Source organism: Solea senegalensis, linkage group LG9 (genome assembly GCF_019176455.1).
Source record: "Solea senegalensis isolate Sse05_10M linkage group LG9, IFAPA_SoseM_1, whole genome shotgun sequence".
Classification (NCBI taxonomy): Eukaryota; Metazoa; Chordata; class Actinopteri; order Pleuronectiformes; family Soleidae; genus Solea; species Solea senegalensis.
The window spans coordinates 19472640-19494321 of NC_058029.1; the positions used below are offsets into that span (position 1 = coordinate 19472640).

The following is a 21682-nucleotide window of genomic DNA, read 5'->3' on the forward strand; positions in this document are numbered from 1 at the left end:
CTTAATGTGTTGTGGGCTTCTTTATTTAGGAAAGAATCACTGTGTTGTGGCTTGTGCTGTTTCCTCACAGCAAGGAGGTCGGGGTCCCTCCGAGTTCTCCCTCCCACATGTCCAAAAACATGCAGAGGTTAATGGGACATAATTAATGAATTGACCATAGGTGTGAGTGTGTGAATGAATGGTCGTCAGATTAATAAAACAAGGACTTTTGCTAAAGTTCTCAGTTTTATCCCCTAAACAACATCAGTGTCTTTACAAATAAAGTTCACGATGTAGTTTTACTAAATGTCCAAGAGAGGACGCCATGTGCCTCCTTATAGTCTCAAGTCAGGAAGAGACAGACGGAGGGAAAGTGAGTCAGACATGGCGGCAAAATATGAGCAGAGATCTGCATGTGCATCAGATAGTGAGACTGGAAATAAATAAAGGTTGTTTTGACTGTTTAAAATAAAGTGCTGAAGGGATAATTCCATTTTTTATTGGAATAAGAATAATACTAATAGTAATAATAAGAATAATGAACTTTATTTGTATAGAACCTTTCATACAAGGATTGCAGCTCAAAGTGCTTCACAGTAAAAGGAAAATACAATTTAAAAAGCAAATACAACAATAGAACACAACCCAGGGTGGAGTGCAAAGGAAGAGGCTAAACCCTGTTTTAAATAAAACAAGGGTAGAGTTAGTTGAAGGTTATATAAAGATAAGTGTCTTCTTTTAAAAGAAGATACCACTACTACTACTAATACTGTTATTATTATTATTATTATTATTATTATTATTATTATTGTTATTATTATTATTGTTATTATTATTATAATAGACTTTATAAGACACAAAATGAAGTCCATACGAACACATACGACGAGTCTCCCTCTAACAGCATTAGATTGTCTGGCCTCAGCTCGCTGTGTCCTGCAAGGTCTCAGGTTATTGTTATAGTTATTCAGGTTACAAAATACACTCAGCTGATGTATTTCCCTTAATGACATCTCATTTCATAAAAAAAGTTACAAACAGTAACAAAAAGGTGAACCAAACTTAACTGACAAAAAGCGAGGAGAGAAGGACTTGAGCTGAGGGATTACAATGACATCCACTGTCGAGATATTGAACGCATTTATTACTCAGATGATTCTTTAAGTTAGTGTGACACAGTACATGGTAATAATACAGTCTAAAATCATTTGGGAGGACCATAATGTGTGTCTCTAACCACTGCCAGTCCCTCACGCTGAGCATCACTTGTTCCTGCACACAGTCACAGGTCAGGTTGTGACTTGCAGCTGGGTTTTATTGTCTGTCAGTGTTAGGAATTAGACACACCGCGACAGTCAGTGTCAGTGTGACATGGACATGAAGGTCATATTTCCCAGTGTCCAGTGCTAAATCATTGTAGACCAACTCGATTATTGTGAATATTAATTATCACATGATGCTTCAAACATGCATGTTTGTCAGACATGTCAGGGAAACGCCCAGTCCTGCTTGTCTGTACTTTTCCCAGCTGTGTGGTATTTTGGTTGTGGGGGTTGGGCTTCTGGCGCTCTGTTTAGGCTTTCATCAAGCAGAAGTGGATTTTCTAGTTACACCAGGCTACAAATTACAGTTAGCGCCAAAAGGTGTGTTCACATTCTCTCACGACGGTGAGTGCCCTGCGATGTCCAAACAATATCAACTGTATCACACGTACACTGACAGTTTTTATGTCTGTCAAATTCTGTGGAATAAGAATAATAAGAATTCCAATGGTGGCCATAACAGTCACCAATCAAAGAATGGAATCTGTGTCAGACCATCACTCCAATCAATTTAAAACTCTGATTTTAACAGCAATTTAAAGACAAGTTGTGGTTGTGAGTTTCTGTACTCATGCATAAGGACGGAGGCTTTGGCTTCTTTTATCCACTGCTCAAAGTGCAAACAGATAAAACAGACACGGTGTGCAAACATGGGTTCTATTAGAGATGTGCTCTGAAGGTGTCATATTTCCTTGTGTCCAATGGTGACTGTGTATTAACACAGAACCAGATTTGATCGTTCAGTTTCAAAACTTTTTTGTAAACTATGAAAGAAAACAACGGCATCATAACACGATGTGGAAGGGCCGTAAGCTTTTTCCTATCAAACTGCATATATGTTGACAAACACAAATTCAGTGGTAAAACCAAATTCCACGCTTTTGAAACAAACCGACAACTTAACAACTCAAGTGTGATAATCTTAAGCGACGAATACTCTGACCACAAACATCTGCATTTCAGCAGCAGACCGCTTGCAAACATCAGTCTACCGTTAACTTTAGAAAATCTGACTGGAGAGAGATTCTCATGATCATGATTAAGAACTCTATCGGCAAAATTCTTTGTTGGTGATCCAGGCCGATGAGTTGCGCAATATTCTCGGTAAAACCACCTCAGCCTGTGCCAAACATTCCTCGCCGTGAATCACGAGTCTCCTGACCTCATCTGCCCTCCCTTCATTTGTTGTCTTCCTCTCAAAACAGTGCCTGCCCCTTCATACGTGCTGATGTTTACAGCCACGACTGTTACTGAAAAAGTTAAAATCTCCCCACATTGTGGCAGTAAAATGTGTTCCAGCGAAATATGCATTTATATACAAGTCTGTTAATTATATTATTATATAAGACTTTGGAGAAACCAACCAAAAAACATCCACATGTTCATGTTTATTGAGTCACAGCAGCAAAGACAGTTAAGATAAAGGTAATAAATAAGAAGAGTGCAATATAGAAAAATATTCATAATAATATAGAAAGTTATTGACCTTGATGACACTTATTGAATTGTAGATTTTACATGTGGCAGTGAAACGGCGTCTCTCTTTGCCATTCACCCATTCGCACCCATTCACTCAAGCTATGATTCGATGCCTCCTCCCTGTAAAAACATAGTGCAAAACCCTATTCATGACCCATTTTCCACATCAGGTTTCACATCTTATAACATTTAATGTGCGACAATTTAGAGGCATGAACTTGAAGAAAAAAAGGGAAAGGACAAAATGAGGGCGTGTTCAAGTCGATTAAAAAGGGCTGGCATCGTTCGCTTCCTCTCAGATTTCGCTCTTCGACCCTTTCCCGTCCACACCAGTGTCACATACAACTCAGGTAAGTGAAAAATATTTATTAAAATCCTCTGTTAAAAATATACACATGCTTAACAAATGTATTAGACCACCACCCAATGTACGGTTTATGCCACAGCTGCTCTAAATTAACAGCATTGGTAATTATCAATAATATTATCAATGTAATGTCAATCAGTTTGTAGAAGCTTGTTATTTTCAATGCCAAAATATAATTACTTCGCCCCACAGAGAGGGAGAGAAGTACTGTTTTTAGGTGACTATGCCTGTCTGTGTGTCTGTCTGTCTCTGCGTGCTTCCACACCTGCTTGCAATATGAGCGACAGAGGCTTGTTAGACTTTAAAAAAAAAAAAAACAGAAAGTCTAGTAAAGCACATTATTATTTCTTGAGTATGATGTCAAATTCTAATTATTTACTTACCTTCCTGAACAGAAAACATAGTTTTAGTGCTTGATTCATTTCTGACTTCTCAGAGAAGCTGCCCAGTGTAAGCAAATGTGGGCGAATTTGACGTTTTCTTGTTTTTATGACAGGCGGTCTAATAAATGAGTTAAGCAGTGTATATGTTCGTTTCAAATAAAATTGGTGATGTGTTTTTTTGTAGTCACGTCAAATATCAGCAATCTTCGTTCTTGTATCATCTGCTTGTCCCAAAGAAGTAGAGTCTGATAGCCAAAATAAATAAGCATCATTTATAATTTTCTTTTTCTTTTTTGCAGCCACCATGTCTAATCAACTCTTTGCAGCAATGCAAGTAATCAAAGCTGTTTTGAACATGCTGGAGATAACAACACTTTGACCAAAAAGGAACTTTGTAAGCTGCTTCAACAACAGTTTGGTGTAAGTATAAAATATCTATCTGGTAAAGAGTTGTGTCTCTTGGATGCAAACGGCGATGATGTTGTTGATTTTACCGAGTTTTGTACCTTTGTGACAACTTTGTTTGTGCTCCTGTAACAATGATCATGATCATCAGTGGCATCCACCGCCTGCAAACATTACCACCACACTATACACATTACAGCTGGTGAATAAACTGCCTCCGTGTAATGAATGAACTACAAAACATAGCAAAAAAACTAAAACTGAATTGTGTGTTTACAAAATTATACGGAAAATGTGCTTAGTAAACCTTAACAATTAATTAAAACTAACTCATGTTAAAAACAAAAATCCAAAACTATTCCAACCTGTACCTGGACCTGTGACAAGCTGCATTTATGTTACTTGTTTTGGTTTCTTAAATACAGAAAATAAATAATAGATCTTGAACGTCTGTTTCTTGCATTGTCCAAGATGGGAACTTAAAGGTGACGACGTAGAAACAACAAAAGTACCCAGACAGCAGCAGGTGTGGTCATGATGTCGACTGACCGCATTTATTCAACCACAGCTCAACCACAGAGTGTCTTATACAATTTTTTCAGTACAACCTGGAGGCAATCTGATGAATTTTTTATTGTTGTCTATTTTCAACTGCTATATAAACACACACAGGTGAACTGTCCCGGGTGTGACCCTGCCTATTGCCCTATGTCAGATTATGAGATTGGCACAGCAGCCCCCACGACCCTCCTGTGGAGGATAAGGCAGTAGAAAATGGACGGATGGATGGATTTTAACACACCTGAGTAAAAACTACAAAATAATTTCTTACATTGATCTGAATTTTTTGTATTCTATTCAAAAGCACAAGAAAAAAAACAAAGCACTGCTTATTTCATTCATTTATTCATGGCATGTGTCACTCACAGTCAAGGAAACACACTCAGTTTAGCACATTCCAAGTCTCATAAAGACACATACAGTACATTGACTTGAATACTGGTGCAAGTATAGGAGCACTCGGCTGTTTCCTTCAGAACGGATCACACGATACAAGACTGTTGTTCAGTATTCATTCACAAGCCTATACCAAAGTCAATAAGAAAGACCACTGTTTCCCTGAAGTCCATAATGCCGTCCTCGTCAGTATCCAGCTCTTTGTAGAGTTCATCTACTTTGAAAAATTTGGACTTAAAAAAAAGAAAACAAGAGGAAAAGGCACAAAAAAAATGGTTAAACAATTGAATTTCAAAAGGGAGGCCTTTACAGCTCTGTGCTGCAAATGTACTACTTTTACTGTACTACTAATTTTCTACTTACAACTCCCTCAGGAAGCTCTTCACGGAGCAGAGCTGAGAGTTCTTTCTTGCTCAATGTGCTCTTGTCTTCATCTGTCGAAGCGTATTTATCAAAGGCTTCCTTGAGGTCTTTCAGTGCCTGCTCAAGCTTTGACATAGTGGCTGAAACAACACAATATAGTTGAGAGTTCATTTAAATGACAGGGAGACAGAAGATCTGTCGCTGCACACTTCACCTAATCACTCATGAATGGACTTGGAGACTTTTACACAACAGAGTAAAACAGTAAAGACTAAGTGTGGTGTAACCAGCAAGACATTTCTTTCTTTAACTTTCACCACAGTATTATTATTACTACTTATTTTCCAATACTCACACCTTTCAATGTGTTTACATTGTGGTTTTAGGTCTTGTTCTTAGTGTAATTGTGTTGTTATGGTGAGCCAAAGTCAATTTTCCACCTCAGTGGACAATAAACAATTATTCTATTCTATTCTATTCTATTCTATTCTATTCTATTCTATTCTATTCTATTCTATTCTAAGGACTTTTTAATGTAACATTAGCGAGTAAAACTTTCAATACCAAAAGCATTAACATTGTCTCTTGTATATATCTTATGCTACATGCAGATCAATTAACAGCAAAAGCTGGTTTATCATGAAAAAGAGGGGATTTTACAAAAGGATTTGAAAACATATAAACTTACCAGAGTTGTACGGCTGCTGGTGGAGCTCAAGAGGGTGGAAGTGAGGGAATTTGAGGGGAGACACTGATGCAGACCTTTTAAACAGTTCAGCATGGGTTGTTGTCGACATCTCCTCCCATATTTGTCCCCACTACTCTCTCTCTAAATTGGGACAGCTGGTCTTTCCTGTTTGCTTGCATGTCTGCAACAAGTGGTGTGACAAGTTGCCACTGGTGAAATATGTGGTATTTGTTCAAAATGTTTAAAAAATGCTTCTTGGTTCTTATGTAAGAACCAAGAAGCTACATGCAAGGTATTGGTGGGAATGCTACCTGAGCTGCTTACTCAAGTTGCACATGCATGCACTTTTGTTTTGTAACATAACAGAGAAAACACTGAATCACGTTATGACACCATTGTTCTGTTAATTAGAATTTCCTACAATCCTTTACTGCTCAAGAAACCATTACTGCACTGTGTGGCTGCAGTTTGGTTATTAAATACTATTGTAACAGGAACTAACAGTGCCTGCTGCTGCAAGGCATACTAGTATAGGATGTGTACTGTTTGTTTGCTCTGTAATTCACACCCATTCAGTCACTCATCTTTTGTCATACTTTTGTTACGCCACACTTTTTCTGTCACACATCGACTCACAGCTGTCAGGGTTAAAGGCACAGTATGTAAAATTGACATGAAGCTGAAAATCCTTTCCTTATTGAAGAAACTATGTAGCCTTCAGTTAGCATCAAAACTACACATTGACTCTGCAGCAAGAACAAGGGCCTTTCTGCATGGAGTTTGCATGTTCTCCCCGCGTGTGTGTGGGTTTTCTCCGGGTTCTCTGGTCTCCTATGGGGATCAGGTAAATTGGACACTCTAAATTGACCATAGGTGTGAGTGTGGGTGGTTGTTTGTGTTTATATGTCCCTGCGATGGACTGGCGACCTGTCCAGAGTGTACCTCGCCTATGGCCTTATGTCAGCTGAGATTGGCACAGCTCCCGCCACGACCATCATGTGGAGGATAAAGCGGTAGAAAATGAATGGATGGAATTTCTGCTGAATGAAAATAACTCTCACTGGACCTTTAAGTGGTTTTAGGTGGTATTAGTACACCCTCTACAGGCCAGGAGCTCTTGTGTGGTGCAAAGACCCATTTACTGACAATGGCCAAACCATCATCACTGTTAACATGTTTAATCTGTTGTTGGATCTTCAGTTAAAAAGCAAGATTTATCAACTGCATCACAACCTGATGAACCAGCATAGGTCACTAATAGGTGGACCGCAGTTTGGGTCTGGACCCAGACTTTTTCCTGTCCGGACCCAGAGCCGGAACCAACATGTCATTGAGTTTTAATCAGTTGTGGCAGAGATTACATTTTGACCAGCGACTCTTTTCTGACAGTGTTTCTACTGTTTCTACACGCTACTCAGGGAAAGGGACATCCTGCCTGTCTCTTATTGGCCAGTACTGGGGGGTTTGTGGGGCGGGGCCTTCATTGAATAGAGGCATGGAAAACAGCTGGCACTCTTTTGACAGCCTCAACAATTGTTACCAAAGTACATATAATGCATGTTGTTAAAATGTAATGTTCTGGCCACTCACATGTATCGGTGTCCCACCTAATATTTAGTATAGTCTCTATTTTGCATTTAAAACTCACAGCTGCATCCATGCTTTCAGTCCACGACAGAGATCAGAGTAAAAAATAAAATATCGATAGAATATTAACTCATAAACGTGAATACATTTAACTTTATTTCACATTTTGACAAATGAGAATATAAGAGTGTGGGTATGTATCGTTTCAATGCAAAAGTGTAATAGTTTTAAATCAACTGGCTCTGACTGTATTTGAATATAGTCTTTTCTTTTTTAAACATGAGAGGACAAAGATGCCAACTGCAGCTCATTCTAAATTATAATATAACGTGTAAATATATGCACATGGGTTTTCTGGTTTCCTCCCACATTTCAAAAACATGCAGCGTTTAAGTGGATTGACTCCCCACAACGCTCATGTCCAGGATAAAGCCGCAGAGGATGAATGAAATGGCTGGAGCTTTTCTATCCGCTGCAGAACTGTGTAATTCAAAGTTTTGACAGTAAGGGGCGACATTGTCTATTGAAAAAAAAACAAAAAAACAAGGGATTGGTGATTATTATTTAGTCAGCAACCGGTGAAAGACGTATCAGCTGACGTGTCCGACCACAGACCACACTTTCTTGTGGTGTCTCTGAGCAAGGCTCTGTGGGGCTGTGACATACTGATCACATCAGTCGAACACAGCTCATACTGTAGCTCTGTTGTACTTTTTGTCCTTTTTCTTTTTTTTTCCTCAAGCAAAACAAATACAACTGATGTCGTCAATTAGAGCTTGAGGTTACAGCACTACATACAACTCCTTACGTCAGTCCCAGAGTAAAAATGAGTCCGTATGAAGAGGTCACTTGATGTCACAGAGGAGAGCCACGCCCCGGAGGATCCAGTGATCAGGAGACCGCAGAGTCTTCAGATCTATAGCCGCAATGTAATTCATGTCGGTTCTGGCGGGCTTCTTATAGACTGGACAGGAGTAGAGGCGTGGGTCCTTCACACCTGCAACATAGAAATGCATGACTGCTTTGTTGCTGAGATCTACAAAACTGTTTTATTTAAAAACTAATATACTTTTTTTTATTCTTAATTTACTGCTACCTTACCTAAGATTTGTCTTATCTTATTTGCAATCAGTATTCAGGCTCCTTCATGTTTCATTTGAATCAATACATTTGCCATAGCTCTGCTTTCATTCAATCTGCGTTGACCAGCCCATAATGACCGTGTGAAAAATGAGATTGAACTAAATTCAAGGAACTCTCAAGAATAGAATAACAGGCAAAAAAATCATTACACAACCACCACTATGTTTCTGTGTGTGTGTCAATGTCGTTTGATTTCCGTAAAAGACTTTTGCTCTCTCAGCACCTTATTGTGTTTTCAGGGAGCTGCACTGAAAGCCTGTTAGCCGCAGCATAAAGGAGGAAAAAAGAAACAGCTTCATATAATAAACACAGGGATAAAAGTAATCTCTCTGCAGCAAGTCACACCCATGGCTGCTTGTGTTTTCAAAGAAAATACAATTCTCACCATTGTTCTCAGCATACATCCTAATCACAGGCATCATCTCGAAGAGAACTTTGGGTTTGGATTCGATGAGTTTGCAGCTGCGACGGTCCCAGCCGGCTCCCTCCAGGTAAAGGCCATAGATGTATACTCCCCCTGTGGGAGGTTGGGTGATGTCGTCTTTCATCCACTTGGTCACCTCATTGCACAGCACCATGCGGTCCAGGGCCCAGCCCTTGTTGGCCCTCGTGATCTCCTACAAGAACAGCGACAAGTTTGGCTTGTTAAGGTTTAGTCTTTGCATCGTAACCACTGTGAAACAATGGGCAAGTGTACGTTAAAGTCAGATTCACTGCTCTGAATTTGCACTGCTCTGTTATAGTGTAAGGTCACACTTTCAAATGCAAACTAATTAAATGCTCGTTAAATACATTTGTCTTCTGTGAAGACACGAGTAAAAGCAGGATTTTTGCCTTTGAGTGAAAGTAGTGCCTCACAGGAAAGCCCTGGTTGAGCAGAGAGTGTCCTGTAGTTGACTGTCTATGGAGAACAGGCGCGATCGGCTGAACACAATATCCATCCATCCATCTTCTACCACTTTATCCTAATCTCAGGCGGGTTAGACCCTGGACAGGTTGCCAGTCCAACACAGGGACACACAGAGACAAACAACCGTTCACTCTCACAGTCAATTTGCATGTGTTTGGACTGTGGGAGGAAACCGGAGAACCTGGAGAAAACCCACACACACACGGGGAGAACATGCAAACTCCATGCAGAAAGGCCCTCGTTCCAACCAGGTCAGAAACCCAGGTCTTCTTGCTGCAAAGGCAAGAGCGCTAACCACTACACCAACCGTGTGGTCCCTGAACACAACATATCTCAGTAAATGGTATTGTCTAGACCCAGCATTTGAGAATCCCCGATCTAGTTCATGATTAAGTTCAGATTTACACCACACATGAAGTCCCAAGGCCACCAATCTTTATAACTTGAGGCTTTTAATGCATGAAAAGTGCGTGCGGCTCTGCCTGTTTGTAACCTGACGGTGTGTGTGTGTACCTGCTTCATTGCTGTCAGGAAGCCCTGTGGGTTGAAGAAGCCTGTCATCCAGAAGCAGTTGGGACGCCCTTCGAAGAGCCACGCGTGGAACTGCCGGTTCCGCTCAAGCAGCTCTGTGAACCAGAACCCCAGGGTGCTGGAGGCCCACGACGCCTGGAAAACAAAGACAGCAAACAAGACTTTTGTTCAATCATTGAAACGCTAAAAAATAAAAAGTCATAATGCTCCCAAAAACAACTTGACAAAGGCAACGGTCATCAGTAACTTATTATTCATGATCTACTGATAAAATGGTGACTGTCCTCTGCATGACGATTCTGAATTTGTCCTTTTTAATTCCAGACTGACCTTCTTCCAGCGTGCTGGGATGCGTGCGTCGTACATGCAGTCCAGGGCATCCCGCAGGTTCTCGCTCATGATGATGGTTCCGTCGATTGCCAGCTTGAGGTCTGTGAGGGTGTTTCGGACCAGAACTATGACCCTCTGCATCCGATCAATCTCCTGACGCAGGAAAATATTCATGGGCTGGAATGGACCCATCTTCAGGAGACGCTCTCTCACCTGGTTTCATTAAATCACATGGAAGGATGATGGAATTGCAATACATAGATTTGTTAAAGGAACATGTTCAAGCCGAGAATCACTTGCCATTTCATGTATACTTTCATCCTGCAGGACATATAACTTAACAAACCATTTCCATGCTTCTGTCGGAACAAGGTCTCCTTTTTTAAGAGACAATAGCTCGCTATGTGAAAGAGCACATATCTATCTTCAAAATGAGCTACTGCTACGAGTGTAGAGCGAAATTACCTTGGTTTTGATTTCATGGAAGCACAGGACAGTTTTTATCCATAAACACTGTGAGAATAGCAACACAATCCAGCACTGCTCTTTGTTTTAGCATATAAACATTTGTAATTATAAACTTTATTCATTTTGGTGTGGACAGGGATTCAGGTTGGGGGAAATGTTGGGAACCAGTGAATCATATACAAAAAAGATTTTGTATAAACCATAACAGCTGTCAAAAATCAGAGTTAGTCCATTTACGTATGTCTTATGACCCATTCATGTAAACATACTGTATGTTCACACAGTGGGGGTTTTATTATTTTTAACAGTCACTTTATATTCATTAACATTGGACTATTATTATTCTTTTGCAGATTTTACAATCACAAATTGACAACCACTCCCCTCTGACTGTGACATTGAACCCATTTTGCATGGCACACGTGGTGAGTCTCACACACACACACACACACACACACACACACACACACACATTTACTTACTTCAAAAGGTACATAATCTGGAGGCAGTTTATCCAGCATGTCATCAGCCAGCCTGGACACCACAGCCTCTCTGGTCTCCCCTCCACCCGAGGCGCTGTCTTTAGGCTGAATACTGAGTATGGTATCCAGGACTTCCTTCGCCAGTTTACTCTGGTAAGTTATGTCTGCGTTCGGGTGGAGGCCAAACACCTCGGGAGTGTCATAGGCCGGCAGACCCTGACAAAAGCACAGAAACATGGGTTGTTTGGCTTGTAAAATGTGTTGTTGAAGTATATATATGTGTATATATATATACATATATATATGTATGTATATATATACATACATATATATATATAAATGTCAAAGACATTTTTCCTTTGCACAAATACACAGAAAGGTCTCAAGACAGCAGAGGAGATCGTTTTAAAAGTCATCTCTAACCACAATAGTGTATTAGTGTGTAGTTCTGATACTTTATACAAAAGGCCACTGGCCAAATTAGTCCATTTACTTGCAAATCTATGTGCAATAAAATGAGGGCAATGTGCAATTTACCTCAAACTCTTCTGTGAACAACACAATAACCACTTTGTTAGCACTACTTTACATTTTGCTCCTTAAATCACTTTGTATGGTAACGTACAGTATGGTCCCCACGTCCTGCTTTGGCTTCCAACACCACACATTTTAGATTTTAAGTAGTCTGTCTGCAAGCTTTTGCTGTTTGCTTTTTATTTGGTGGTATTGGTGTAGTATACTCTTATTTGGTCATATTCCATCAACCTGTCTGTAGGGACTAGATTTGCCAATGGTTATAGTCTGGCATATTTATTCATTTATTTGTCCCTGCTCAAATAAACAATCATGCAAATAGCCAGATGACAGCATGTACCGTCAACACTTGTCCTCCCGAGTGGGACTCACCTTAACATATGTCAGATACTCGTCGACACTGGAGCATTTTGGGATACTGTAGCCACTGTAGAAGTTGAAGGCAGGAGTAAACATGTTGTCATTGAACCACACTTTGGCAAAGGTGTTGAGGAGGCGCTTGTCATAGTCGTCAGTCACACGGCCGCCGTACTGAATCTCTCCGATCATGTATTGCACCGTGTTCCAAGATACACCCTGAAATGAGAGATAATGGGTGTGAGAGTCCGTGGTTCTGCGCTGTTTCAGCTGCATCTCACCGGTAGCTGGTTTAAAAAGAAAAAGACTAAGTGTAGTCACTTCTTGCACCTTTTTAATGTCGACATCATCGAGGTGGTTCTGCACAAACTGGACACTGGCATTGAAGTCAGCCTGGTTGAACTCATAGGGGATGTTCCAACCCAGAGAGCCATACTTTCTCCTCTCTTGAACTATGCTGTGGAGAAACGCAACTGCGTAGAGCATCGGCTTCCACTGCACCATGTTGCTGACATCCAGCAGGTCCTGGTTTATGCCTAAAGATGAAATACATGTGTGGGCATTTAGACCTTTGATCGAAATCTGTACAAAGGTATAAAAAACATGAAGATCAGATACCAGTGCATATTGTCTGGTCAAGGATGAACTAAAATAAGCTTTAGGTTGGTGACTCTTGATCCAACTGTGCAAAATGGGGTTTTACATATTCTAAATATAGCTTTTCTTTATGTGTACACACATTGTTGTAGAGGAAATCTTGCCAAGTTCAAGGATTGCTATAGAGATTGCATTTTTAGTGATCTACATAACTACCTTCCTTTCAGCCTAACCCTAACTTTAAATTCATGGTAACAGTAAAGCAACTGTTTTGGGAGAATGTGGGAAAATAGCACAGCTAAAAAAACTGCATATCTTATAATCTTACAAAACCGTAATTTGTCTGATTAAGAAATGTAGCCAACAAACAAGAGCTGACGATGAACCATCACATTTAACAGAAGACTGCTTCAAGAACCAAACCCACATCTTTTCCAATATGAGCCAGGCAGTGACTGCCGGTTTATACATATTAAATACACATATTATAAATTATTCTCTTTCTCTCTTCTGAACAACAACACAAACCAACTGTTTGTGTCTCTCTCTCTCCCTCTCTCTGTGTATTTTAATCTTTGTGAGGACCAAAAAAAACAGAACAGGAAGCAAAAGAAAGCAGTCATTGACGTAACTGTGGGAGAGTTTGCACATTTTTGCTGGTCCTCACTATTTAAAGGGCTTTTTTTCAAGTGCTAAGACTTGATTTTTGTATTAGAGTTAGGATTAGGTTTACTTTCAGGGGTAGGTTTAGGCATTTAGACTTAGATACAGTATCTGGCATGTGTGAGTGACCAATATGCATTTGTGTATCTTGTATTGGATCCCCACTTCATTAGTTTTACTTAAGATGACAAATAGAGTACTGGACTTTCTTTGTCGTGCTAAACCAAAGTGTCTCACCTCCATAGGTCCGTTTAAGCCCTGCTCTGAGGCCCTGAGGCGGTTCACTGGTGAACTTGATTGACATCTGCAGAAGGGTGATAGGAAAGTGTCTGTGGACCTCTGTGGTCATCCACAGCCGGAAGTTGCTGTGCACAAAGTCTGTATCGGTCACTGTGTCCATCAGCTCATCCATGAAGTCCAGACCCAGGTGGCAGTTCTGCAGTAAGGCCCAGCCACCCTGTGGACAATCGGTCATGTAATCAGTATCATCCAAGTCAAGAGCCGCAAAAGTAATGAGACAGTCAAGATCTCCAAAATCGATCTGTAGGATCCAGACTTTTAAAAGTCTGTTCTTCTTCATACGCTATGCTGTGGTTGGTTTGTTTACTTGGGCTGTGTTAGGAGCCTCCAGAACGCAAGACTCTCACCAAAAGCACATCTAAAAGGCTTATTCTAAGGCTATAAAAAACAAATGATTCCAAATTCAAAGTTATACTTATACAAACATATTTATGTTAGTAAGTGAATTACATTTTTGCCAATAACCCCCTTAAATGTTACACGCTGGACCTTTAAGGTACCTTCATTAAACAAAATGTTCTGTAAAACAGGAACCTCACACCGTGGACTCACATTAGCCATGGTCTGCTGTAGAAGCTTGCGAGCATGGACCTCTTGCCCTTGTCCCATGGAGACATTTTGTGTCTCAACCTTTAGCTTCCTCCCCAGTGCGATGATGGAGTTAGTCGGATCTGAGCCCATTGACAGGAAGCAGATGAGAGGCGTTCGTGGGTCGGACTCCTCCCACGTCTTCTCCAAGTCAAGAATCAACCCTTCCGTGTATTTCTCACCCATGGTGCTCATTATGTATTTACGGGCCTGGAGGAGAAAGGGAATGATGTGCAGTGTGTTTATTCATTGCTTTTTGGTGAAAGACTCCAACATTATAAAAGCCTGGAAAATAAATAAACATAATGTGGCCAAAACTGAGTTTATATGCCCAACATAAAGAAACAAATCACAATTAAACACGTCTTGTCTAACCTGCGCTATGGTCCTGTCAGGACACCAGCAGCGTATGAGAAGAAGACGTTTAAAACTGTCAAGGTCTTGTTCGTAGGAGTTGGGTAACACCTCCTCCTCTGGGGCCTCCTTATCAAACCATGACTTCCACTGCTTCTCGTTCCGACTTATCTGAAAGACAAACAAAGACACAGGAGCACATAAGAAAATCTAGAAGCTACGCCGCGGACGAACACATTCACAGCAGTTTCAACAATGTAAAGATCATTTGTCTCACACGTTTCTGTTACCATTTAAAATGTATTCACTCTCACACCACAGATTATACTTAGAGTCCATAATAAACATGTGGCTTTCTGTACTTGACCTCCTATCAGTATAGTATAGTATGAGCCGAGCTCAAGTACCTGATCCAGTATATCAGAGAACTGCCACAGTTTTCTGAGCTCTACAAGGTTGAGCCAGGTCATATCAGGAATCCATTTTGCTGGTTTCTGAGGACAAGCTTTCAGGTCCAAAGATGCACCTCCTGCGTGACACACAAAACAAAACACACACACATCTGTGAGCATATATGCAATAAACACAGAACAAAGTAGAGTCAGTTTCATTCTAACTTCAACAAAGAATCTGTTGTGGGGTGAGTCATTGCTGCTCACGCCACTCTTTTGATTTGAATGCATTTAAAATTTCATTAGTAAACAAACCAAATGTCAACATTTTCTCAGTGAAAACAATTCACCTTTAATCAGAGTGAGAAACTCGGAGTGTTCGACCCTGTTGCTCTGCATGTCGATCTTCAGCGTCAACAGCAGCGTGAACAGGAACTTGTGCTCTTCGTAAAGACCTCGCGCTGCATACGTGTACACCTCGTAGGTCATGAACTCGATGATGTTGGTGATGCGTTTGCTTGTGAAAGGGCTTCTGGCAGACCTGTTTCCAAGAGAATTTCAGAGCACAAAACATACACAGTTTTATCCAATTTGCTTCTCACATTGTAATACGTTATAATGTCAACTCCTACGCATCGAGTAGCGATCACTGCATGTTCAGACTGCTCATGCTATTGAGCACTAAACTGTCTCTCTTTCTGGTTTATTGAGAGACTGGTAGTCTCAGTTAAATAGTGTTAAAATAGTCCATCATTAAGGATATTTATATTAGTTAGTAGTTTGGCTTAAAGGCATCATTGTATCTGATGAATAAATCACTGAAGTCAACTTCCACTACAAATAACAACAACAAACATAATGGTTAATTCAAAAAGGAATTTAAGGACTAGTGTGTTGGATTTAGTGACATCTAGAGGTGGAGATTGACAGCTGAATTCCTTCTGACTCACACTCTTAAATAGAGTGCATCATTACTTTAGACAAGAGACATGGTTGAAGAAGAATGACATCCCTTCTGACATGTGGGCCAGTGCCGTTACTCGATATGCGTGGGGAAGATGAGAGGAAGAATCGACTGTTTGTCGCAATCTGTGGCCTCATTATTAAATTTTAGTAATTCTTAAACCCTGAACGTGAACTATACAGCATGAGCTATCTGAGGAACTTGCAATGTGTTTCCCCTCTTTTTAGAACTCAGTATTTTCTACATCTGCAGTCACGTTCCCTCACATGTGGTATGACTGCACCGTTTGATGCCGATAACCTAACAAAATCTCCCAGTGAGGCTTCACAATTAGATGAACAGGAGCTGCACATTATTATTCTTTGCTATAGGCAATAAATGGCATTGCTGTGTGTTTCGGCAAAGTCTCATAATTCTCATCATAGAAAACCGTTCCACACAGAGAGCAGGAACATTCTCACCTAACCAGGGAAAAGTCAAAGAGTCCCAGGAACTGTCTCAGAGACGTCTGATACATGACGTTGACCATGCTCATTTCAGTGATCAGGAAGTACAGGATACTGCCCCTGGTGGCCACTGGAAAAACACACATAAACATGACAGTTGATTGATTGAATTGATTGAATGACTTTATTCCTAAAACACACATTCACAACAGCTCAGTTAAGAAATAAGAATAAAATAAAATAAAATAAAATAAAATAGTAAGAATTGGTATAAGTTGTTGAAGCGCATGTCTGTCAACATTATTTATGAATCATAAGTGTGTAATTAAACCAAACCAAGATTTTTTTTTTAATCTATGTTTTTACCCAGGAAAGTCAACATTCTGTCTGGTCAGGACCTACCAGGTCGGTACTCCTCTCGCGCTGCATTAATCTGGATTTCGGTCTCGGCAGCGATTGAGAGTTTCTGAGTGACCTCCTCAGCTGTGTTTTTGGTGTTGCCAAGGACAACAATCAGACTCTCATCATCCACCAGTGAACCCTACAAAGTGAGAGACAAGATTTAAAATCGAAGAACAAAAGAAGATGCAAAGGCAGACAGACCTAAGGACATGTTGTGTCATTTTCTTAGACGTAAGTCCTTGCCTGTGTGCTGGTCAGTCTGTAGAAGAGGCTGTCCTCTAACTCCTTCATCTTTCTCTTGTTGATTATCACATCTTCCAAGAGGTCTGTTCTCGTCTTCTCCAGTTCCTGGGACATGAGATCATTAAAAACAGAAGGGTTTACATGGTAGAAGAGCATGACAAACAATGTTCTTACTTGCTGCCACAACAGAAATTAGGCAATTCGTCAACAAATTATGAAGAATATTGAGTTCATGTATAGAATTTACGATAGTTTCTTTTGCCTATTGTTGTCATAATTATTGTTGTTATTTATATTATAAGAAGAAAAGAACAAAAGCACAACGCAAGTGCGACTCTACCTGTTTTTCAGTGAGGATGACTCTGCCCAGCAGCTGGTCCTCCAGCCCTCTCATGGTGACGGTGAAGTCGATGATGGAGGTGCGAGCACTGATTTCAGGAGTGTAAGCCGGGTTGGGCAGCTTGGTGGTTACATAGAGCCTGAAACCCTTCATCACATCCACCTCTTTGTCGCCAACTTTCACCTTCAAAAAAGGAACATGTTCATTGCCACTTAGAAATGAACTACTGTACATGGTGGATGATACAATTGGGAAGCATCATACATTGTCATTTTCCAAGTTAAATGTATGTAACTGCAACAGACATGTATTACTGTTACTTGGTGGTTTGTATATAAAAAGATTGGATTGACATAATTTATCTCCCCTACATAATATCATTATTTACCATATTTATTTATTGATAGATATTTTCTACAGTGTTTTACACAAAGTTCTTAATGTCCTCAGTACAACACAAGAATACCTCTGGCTTTAAACACGACCATCACCGTCCTGGGTTAAACTGCTGTTCTTCACCCTTGTATTTATTTAAAATGTGTATTTTGTATATTCTTTTAAACTGATTTATGTTTTTACTCTGCTTTAATTCATCTGTTAGACTGTTCCATAATTGAACCCCTGAGATTGAAACACACGTCTGCCATGTTACCTTGTAAGTGGAGCCAGTTTTGATGAAGTTTTTCTCAAGGATGTTGTCGAGCGCAGGGTCCAGCTCCTCCCCTATATCCTCGATCAAAAGTGGACGACCTAGAGACAAGCTGTCCTCCAGGTGGCTCTTGAAGTACTTGTGGTTCATGGAGGTGATCTGGGATTAGAAAAAGGAAACTTCTGAATATAATGTAAAAATGATCTGTATGCAATCTCAAAATGCAATACAGTGATAAATCTCTTCCTCGCTCTGTTTCTTTGAACCTCTTTTGTTTCATTTCATTAGTTCATGAGTTTTTTTAATCCACAGAATGCACCTGATCACAGCCAAGGGTCACATGTGTAGTAGTTGGCCACAGTGTGGACAATAAATGAAACAAACAAACAAAGTAAAAAAAATCACTAAGACATTATGTGTTAGTGAGTGTTAACTTTAGAATTAAATCTGCAACAAAAGAAGAAGGGGTTGAATACTTTCTGACACCTGCCAGTAGTTTGTTGAAGTTGTTTTTATGGTTTATTTATTTATCAGAAATCTGTAAAAAAAAAACAATTTATTTGTCTGAAAAACACACTGTATTGTCGTTTTATTGATGTTTGATCATTATATTATAGAAAAAAAACAGTTTAAACACTTTAAAATCACAGCATCGTGCACAGTAGCAGATAGGCTGCATATATGTAAGATAAAAAGAAAATCCAAACCTGCATCTCATTCTTGGCCTCTTTGTTCTTTATCCAGATTTTCCCCTGCATTTGTGGGTCAATAAGAAGAGGGAAACGTGTGGCTTTGGTCACAATGATACCATTCTGGATGGATAGGTCATCACTGGGGAGCCCCTGTCGAGTGATAGATGGAACGAGTTAAAACACCGATCCTCCTCTGACAACATACAACAGTGCAAACTAAGAAAACAATAGCATCTGTTACTAAAGCTGACCTGCAGGTTCCATTCGCTGACAGTGGGAGCATCAGCGAGCAGCTCAATCAAATTGAGATTGTTGCAGAACGGGATACAACGCTGCTGCAACTCCCGCTGCCAGTCACTCAGTAAGTGATTTCGAAACTGCTGATTGAAAGGGCCGGAGTAAGAGAGGAACGCTGTGGCAAGAAGAATATCACCTGGAGCAAAGGAGACAAAAATGATGTTGAACTTATCTTAAACAGTACTGGGAATGCAGTACAAACAGAAAACAGACCAATTGGGAAGAATAACCAATACCACCAAATTCAGTTTTGGTGGTGATCTGGATCCAGGATTTTTAAAAGCATGTGTTTACCCGTTGGCAGAGGTTTGCGCTCTCTGAGTTCTTTCTCTTGTTAAGATTATTGGTTTATCATCCGACACAAATACAGTCTAATTAGGTCTAATTCAAAAAACAACGACTCAGATCATTAAATATTCAGCTGCAGAATCATCTGTCATGACTGCTTTAATTAAAACCCACCGACAAGGCGTTTGGTTTGGGCAGCAAACTCTTTGCTCTGCTGTGTCCATCTCTCCTTCTCTCCAGCAAGGCCGCTGATGAGACTGGACGCTGTCTGCATTTTGTGTCTGCAGCGCTCAGCGTCCTCCTGCAGAGTCTGAGGGGAGGGGAGAGGAGGGCGGATAAACTGTCTCTTCAACAATCAATACAACGCATTCAGTCAGCCAGATTTACAATTGTGTCTCCACCAAACTCAAGTCTATGGACAACATGAACAGGATCGTATCAGAACACAGAAAACAAAAGGTATAGCGCTAATGAACATGCATGTCCGTCAGTATCGATGTGTGGGCTCCTCCTCGTGTCACTTCCAGGTTTGGTGGATTGGTTGATCATCCGATAACAATAATAAGTGATACTAATATATAAATAATAATATTGTGTATTACTTTAAAAGCATATTAAATACATGCATACAAATGTTGCTCCGTTAATCTGCCGATATTTATCACAGAACAGATCCAACACACCAACACATGGTCAAACACCAGCACATTGTTGCTGCATTGATCTCAATATGGACACTTGTCTTTTATTGAGTATTCTTGAAAATAAATAATAATGAAAAAAAAAGAATCAAGAGGGAATTGTAGCAGGTTATCGTCACAGGTCTGCAGGTTGTGTTTAGCTTCAAACAGTCGACACGTGTGATGTGACTTTACAGACTCGTCTATTTAAATCATCAGTCATCTGAATAATATGTTTTAATGCGCCATTATTTTAATGAAATGATGTGCAAAAAAAAAGACTTCTGTCAATCCCTACATTCAAGAAGCACAACAAGGACAAGGACAACTGTTATATCAACTATATCATTCTATGCATATCTTAAAGGAAGTTCAGTAACACTACGTACCTGTTTCTTCATCAGGACCTTGTCATACTCGGCCTGCACTGCATCCAGCTCTGCCTGCTTCACATCCAGCTCAGCCTGAGCTTTCTGCAGGTACACATTAGCTTTGGCCAGACGACTTTCCTGCACTGCTAAGTTAGCCTACAAAAGAAGGGACGAGAGCGAGAAACGTAAACACAAGACATAGTCAGTTCTCAGAGAAAAGACAAAAGAGAGGACAACACACAGGGATTGTAAGTGTAAGTTACCTTCAAGGGTAAGACCTCCTTGTTGATGGAGAAGTAGGTGGCCATGGACTTTGTCCAGGATGCAAGGCCAGCCATGTTGCCACATGCCTTGATTACTGTCTCGATGTCGTAGTCGGGCATTTCAAAGTAAGGCTGCAGCAGCTCCACCATTTCCCTGTTGATAGTGTCTTTGGGGAATTGCTGCGAGACAGAGAGAGAGAGAAAGAGCAGTAGAGAGGATGATTTTCAGTTCACAGTGTCAGAGGCGTTAGAGGGTTCAAATAAAATGACGAGTTAAAAGGTAGAGGCAGACAAGAAGAAAAAAGGTAGAGAAATGTGGATGCAGGGGTTTGGTATGGTTGAATTTAAGAAGAACACAACAGTAAGAAACTAAAAATGTGACTTTTGGTGGTTTTATGCCTAAACTGACCAACGGTTTCACTAAATACGGTTTCATAAAGGTTTATGCAATTTCATTGTACCTGCGCAATGCAAGTCATTCTGCAGCATCACCTTGATTCAATATCAACAGTGTAGTGTGAAAACGAGCAAGTGCACCTGCAGACTGCCCAGGAGGTTTCCTGAAGTCATGAGTTTCTGGGATTCCTGCCACGAAGGCATAATGCAGTTCTTCTCTGGGTCGATCTCCACTGGGTTGAGGCGCTTCTGCAGAAGCAGCAGCACGCAGTCCATGATCCGCATGACCAGGTGCGGGGGGCGGCTGAGTTTTCGCACCGTGGAAATGTCGGACGGTTTGATCGTCTAAATGTGAAGAGAGAGAGAGAAAAAAAGTATAACAGAGTATTTATTAATGTTGGACAACTTGTCTTAGCTGAAAACAACCATGGCTAATGATTTGTACAGTGGAAATGAGGCAGAACTGCATTAT

At 40.4% G+C, this 21682-nt stretch overlaps 2 protein-coding genes and 1 long non-coding RNA gene across 14 annotated transcripts in view; 1 reads left to right on the forward strand and 2 right to left on the reverse strand.

Annotated features, from left to right (window-relative positions):
• Nucleotides 1-3083: 3083 nt before the first annotated feature.
• Nucleotides 3084-18488, forward strand: LOC122774530. 7 transcript variants are annotated; one of them, XR_006360999.1, is made up of 7 exons: nt 3084-3130; nt 3830-3950; nt 10439-11337; nt 11422-11547; nt 13791-14054; nt 16960-17653; nt 18176-18488. It is a non-coding gene; the product is annotated as an uncharacterized LOC122774530 (long non-coding RNA). The 7 variants fall into 7 exon arrangements; XR_006361001.1 differs by lacking the exon at nt 18176-18488 and having other exon boundaries at nt 10439-10543; nt 11266-11337; nt 16960-17931; XR_006360998.1 differs by lacking the exon at nt 18176-18488 and having other exon boundaries at nt 16960-17931.
• Nucleotides 4826-6067, reverse strand: LOC122774528 (protein S100-G-like). Its single transcript, XM_044033909.1, has 3 exons — nt 5944-6067; nt 5256-5395; nt 4826-5125 (listed from the first exon to the last, which is right to left on the reverse strand). Exons 1-3 carry the CDS (start codon nt 6050-6052, stop codon nt 5012-5014), a joined length of 363 nt encoding a protein of 120 aa, XP_043889844.1. The 5' UTR covers nt 6053-6067; the 3' UTR covers nt 4826-5011.
• The window catches only part of dnah5 (dynein, axonemal, heavy chain 5), a 47720-nt gene continuing 33691 nt past the window's right edge, over nt 7654-21682 (reverse strand). For 2 of the 6 annotated variants that reach the window (XM_044033908.1, XM_044033907.1), the window contains exons 65-87: nt 21352-21555; nt 20815-20994; nt 20570-20707; nt 19675-19810; nt 19167-19348; nt 18931-19065; nt 18227-18382; nt 17575-17757; nt 17235-17339; nt 16992-17130; nt 16605-16719; nt 15530-15720; nt 15195-15316; nt 14809-14958; nt 14398-14643; nt 13783-14002; nt 12616-12821; nt 12301-12504; nt 11395-11610; nt 10445-10657; nt 10097-10249; nt 9059-9290; nt 7654-8527 (exon numbers count right to left, since the gene is read on the reverse strand). In XM_044033908.1, the coding sequence (XP_043889843.1) occupies nt 8376-8527; nt 9059-9290; nt 10097-10249; nt 10445-10657; nt 11395-11610; nt 12301-12504; nt 12616-12821; nt 13783-14002; nt 14398-14643; nt 14809-14958; nt 15195-15316; nt 15530-15720; nt 16605-16719; nt 16992-17130; nt 17235-17339; nt 17575-17757; nt 18227-18382; nt 18931-19065; nt 19167-19348; nt 19675-19810; nt 20570-20707; nt 20815-20994; nt 21352-21555 (3978 nt within the window). In that variant the 3' untranslated portion in view covers nt 7654-8375. The other 4 variants (XM_044033904.1, XM_044033903.1, XM_044033905.1 and 1 more) reach the window with 3 other exon arrangements.

Coding starts and splice junctions, on each gene's coding strand:
- LOC122774528 (XM_044033909.1), bottom strand. CDS start 6,052: ATGTCGACAACAACCCATGCTGAACTGTTTAAAAGGTCTGCATCAGTG. Junction 5,396..5,943: donor CCAGCAGCCGTACAACTCTG/GTAAGTTTATAT, acceptor GTGTTGTTTCAG/CCACTATGTCAAAGCTTGAG. Junction 5,126..5,255: donor AAGAGCTTCCTGAGGGAGTT/GTAAGTAGAAAA, acceptor CTTTTTTTTAAG/TCCAAATTTTTCAAAGTAGA.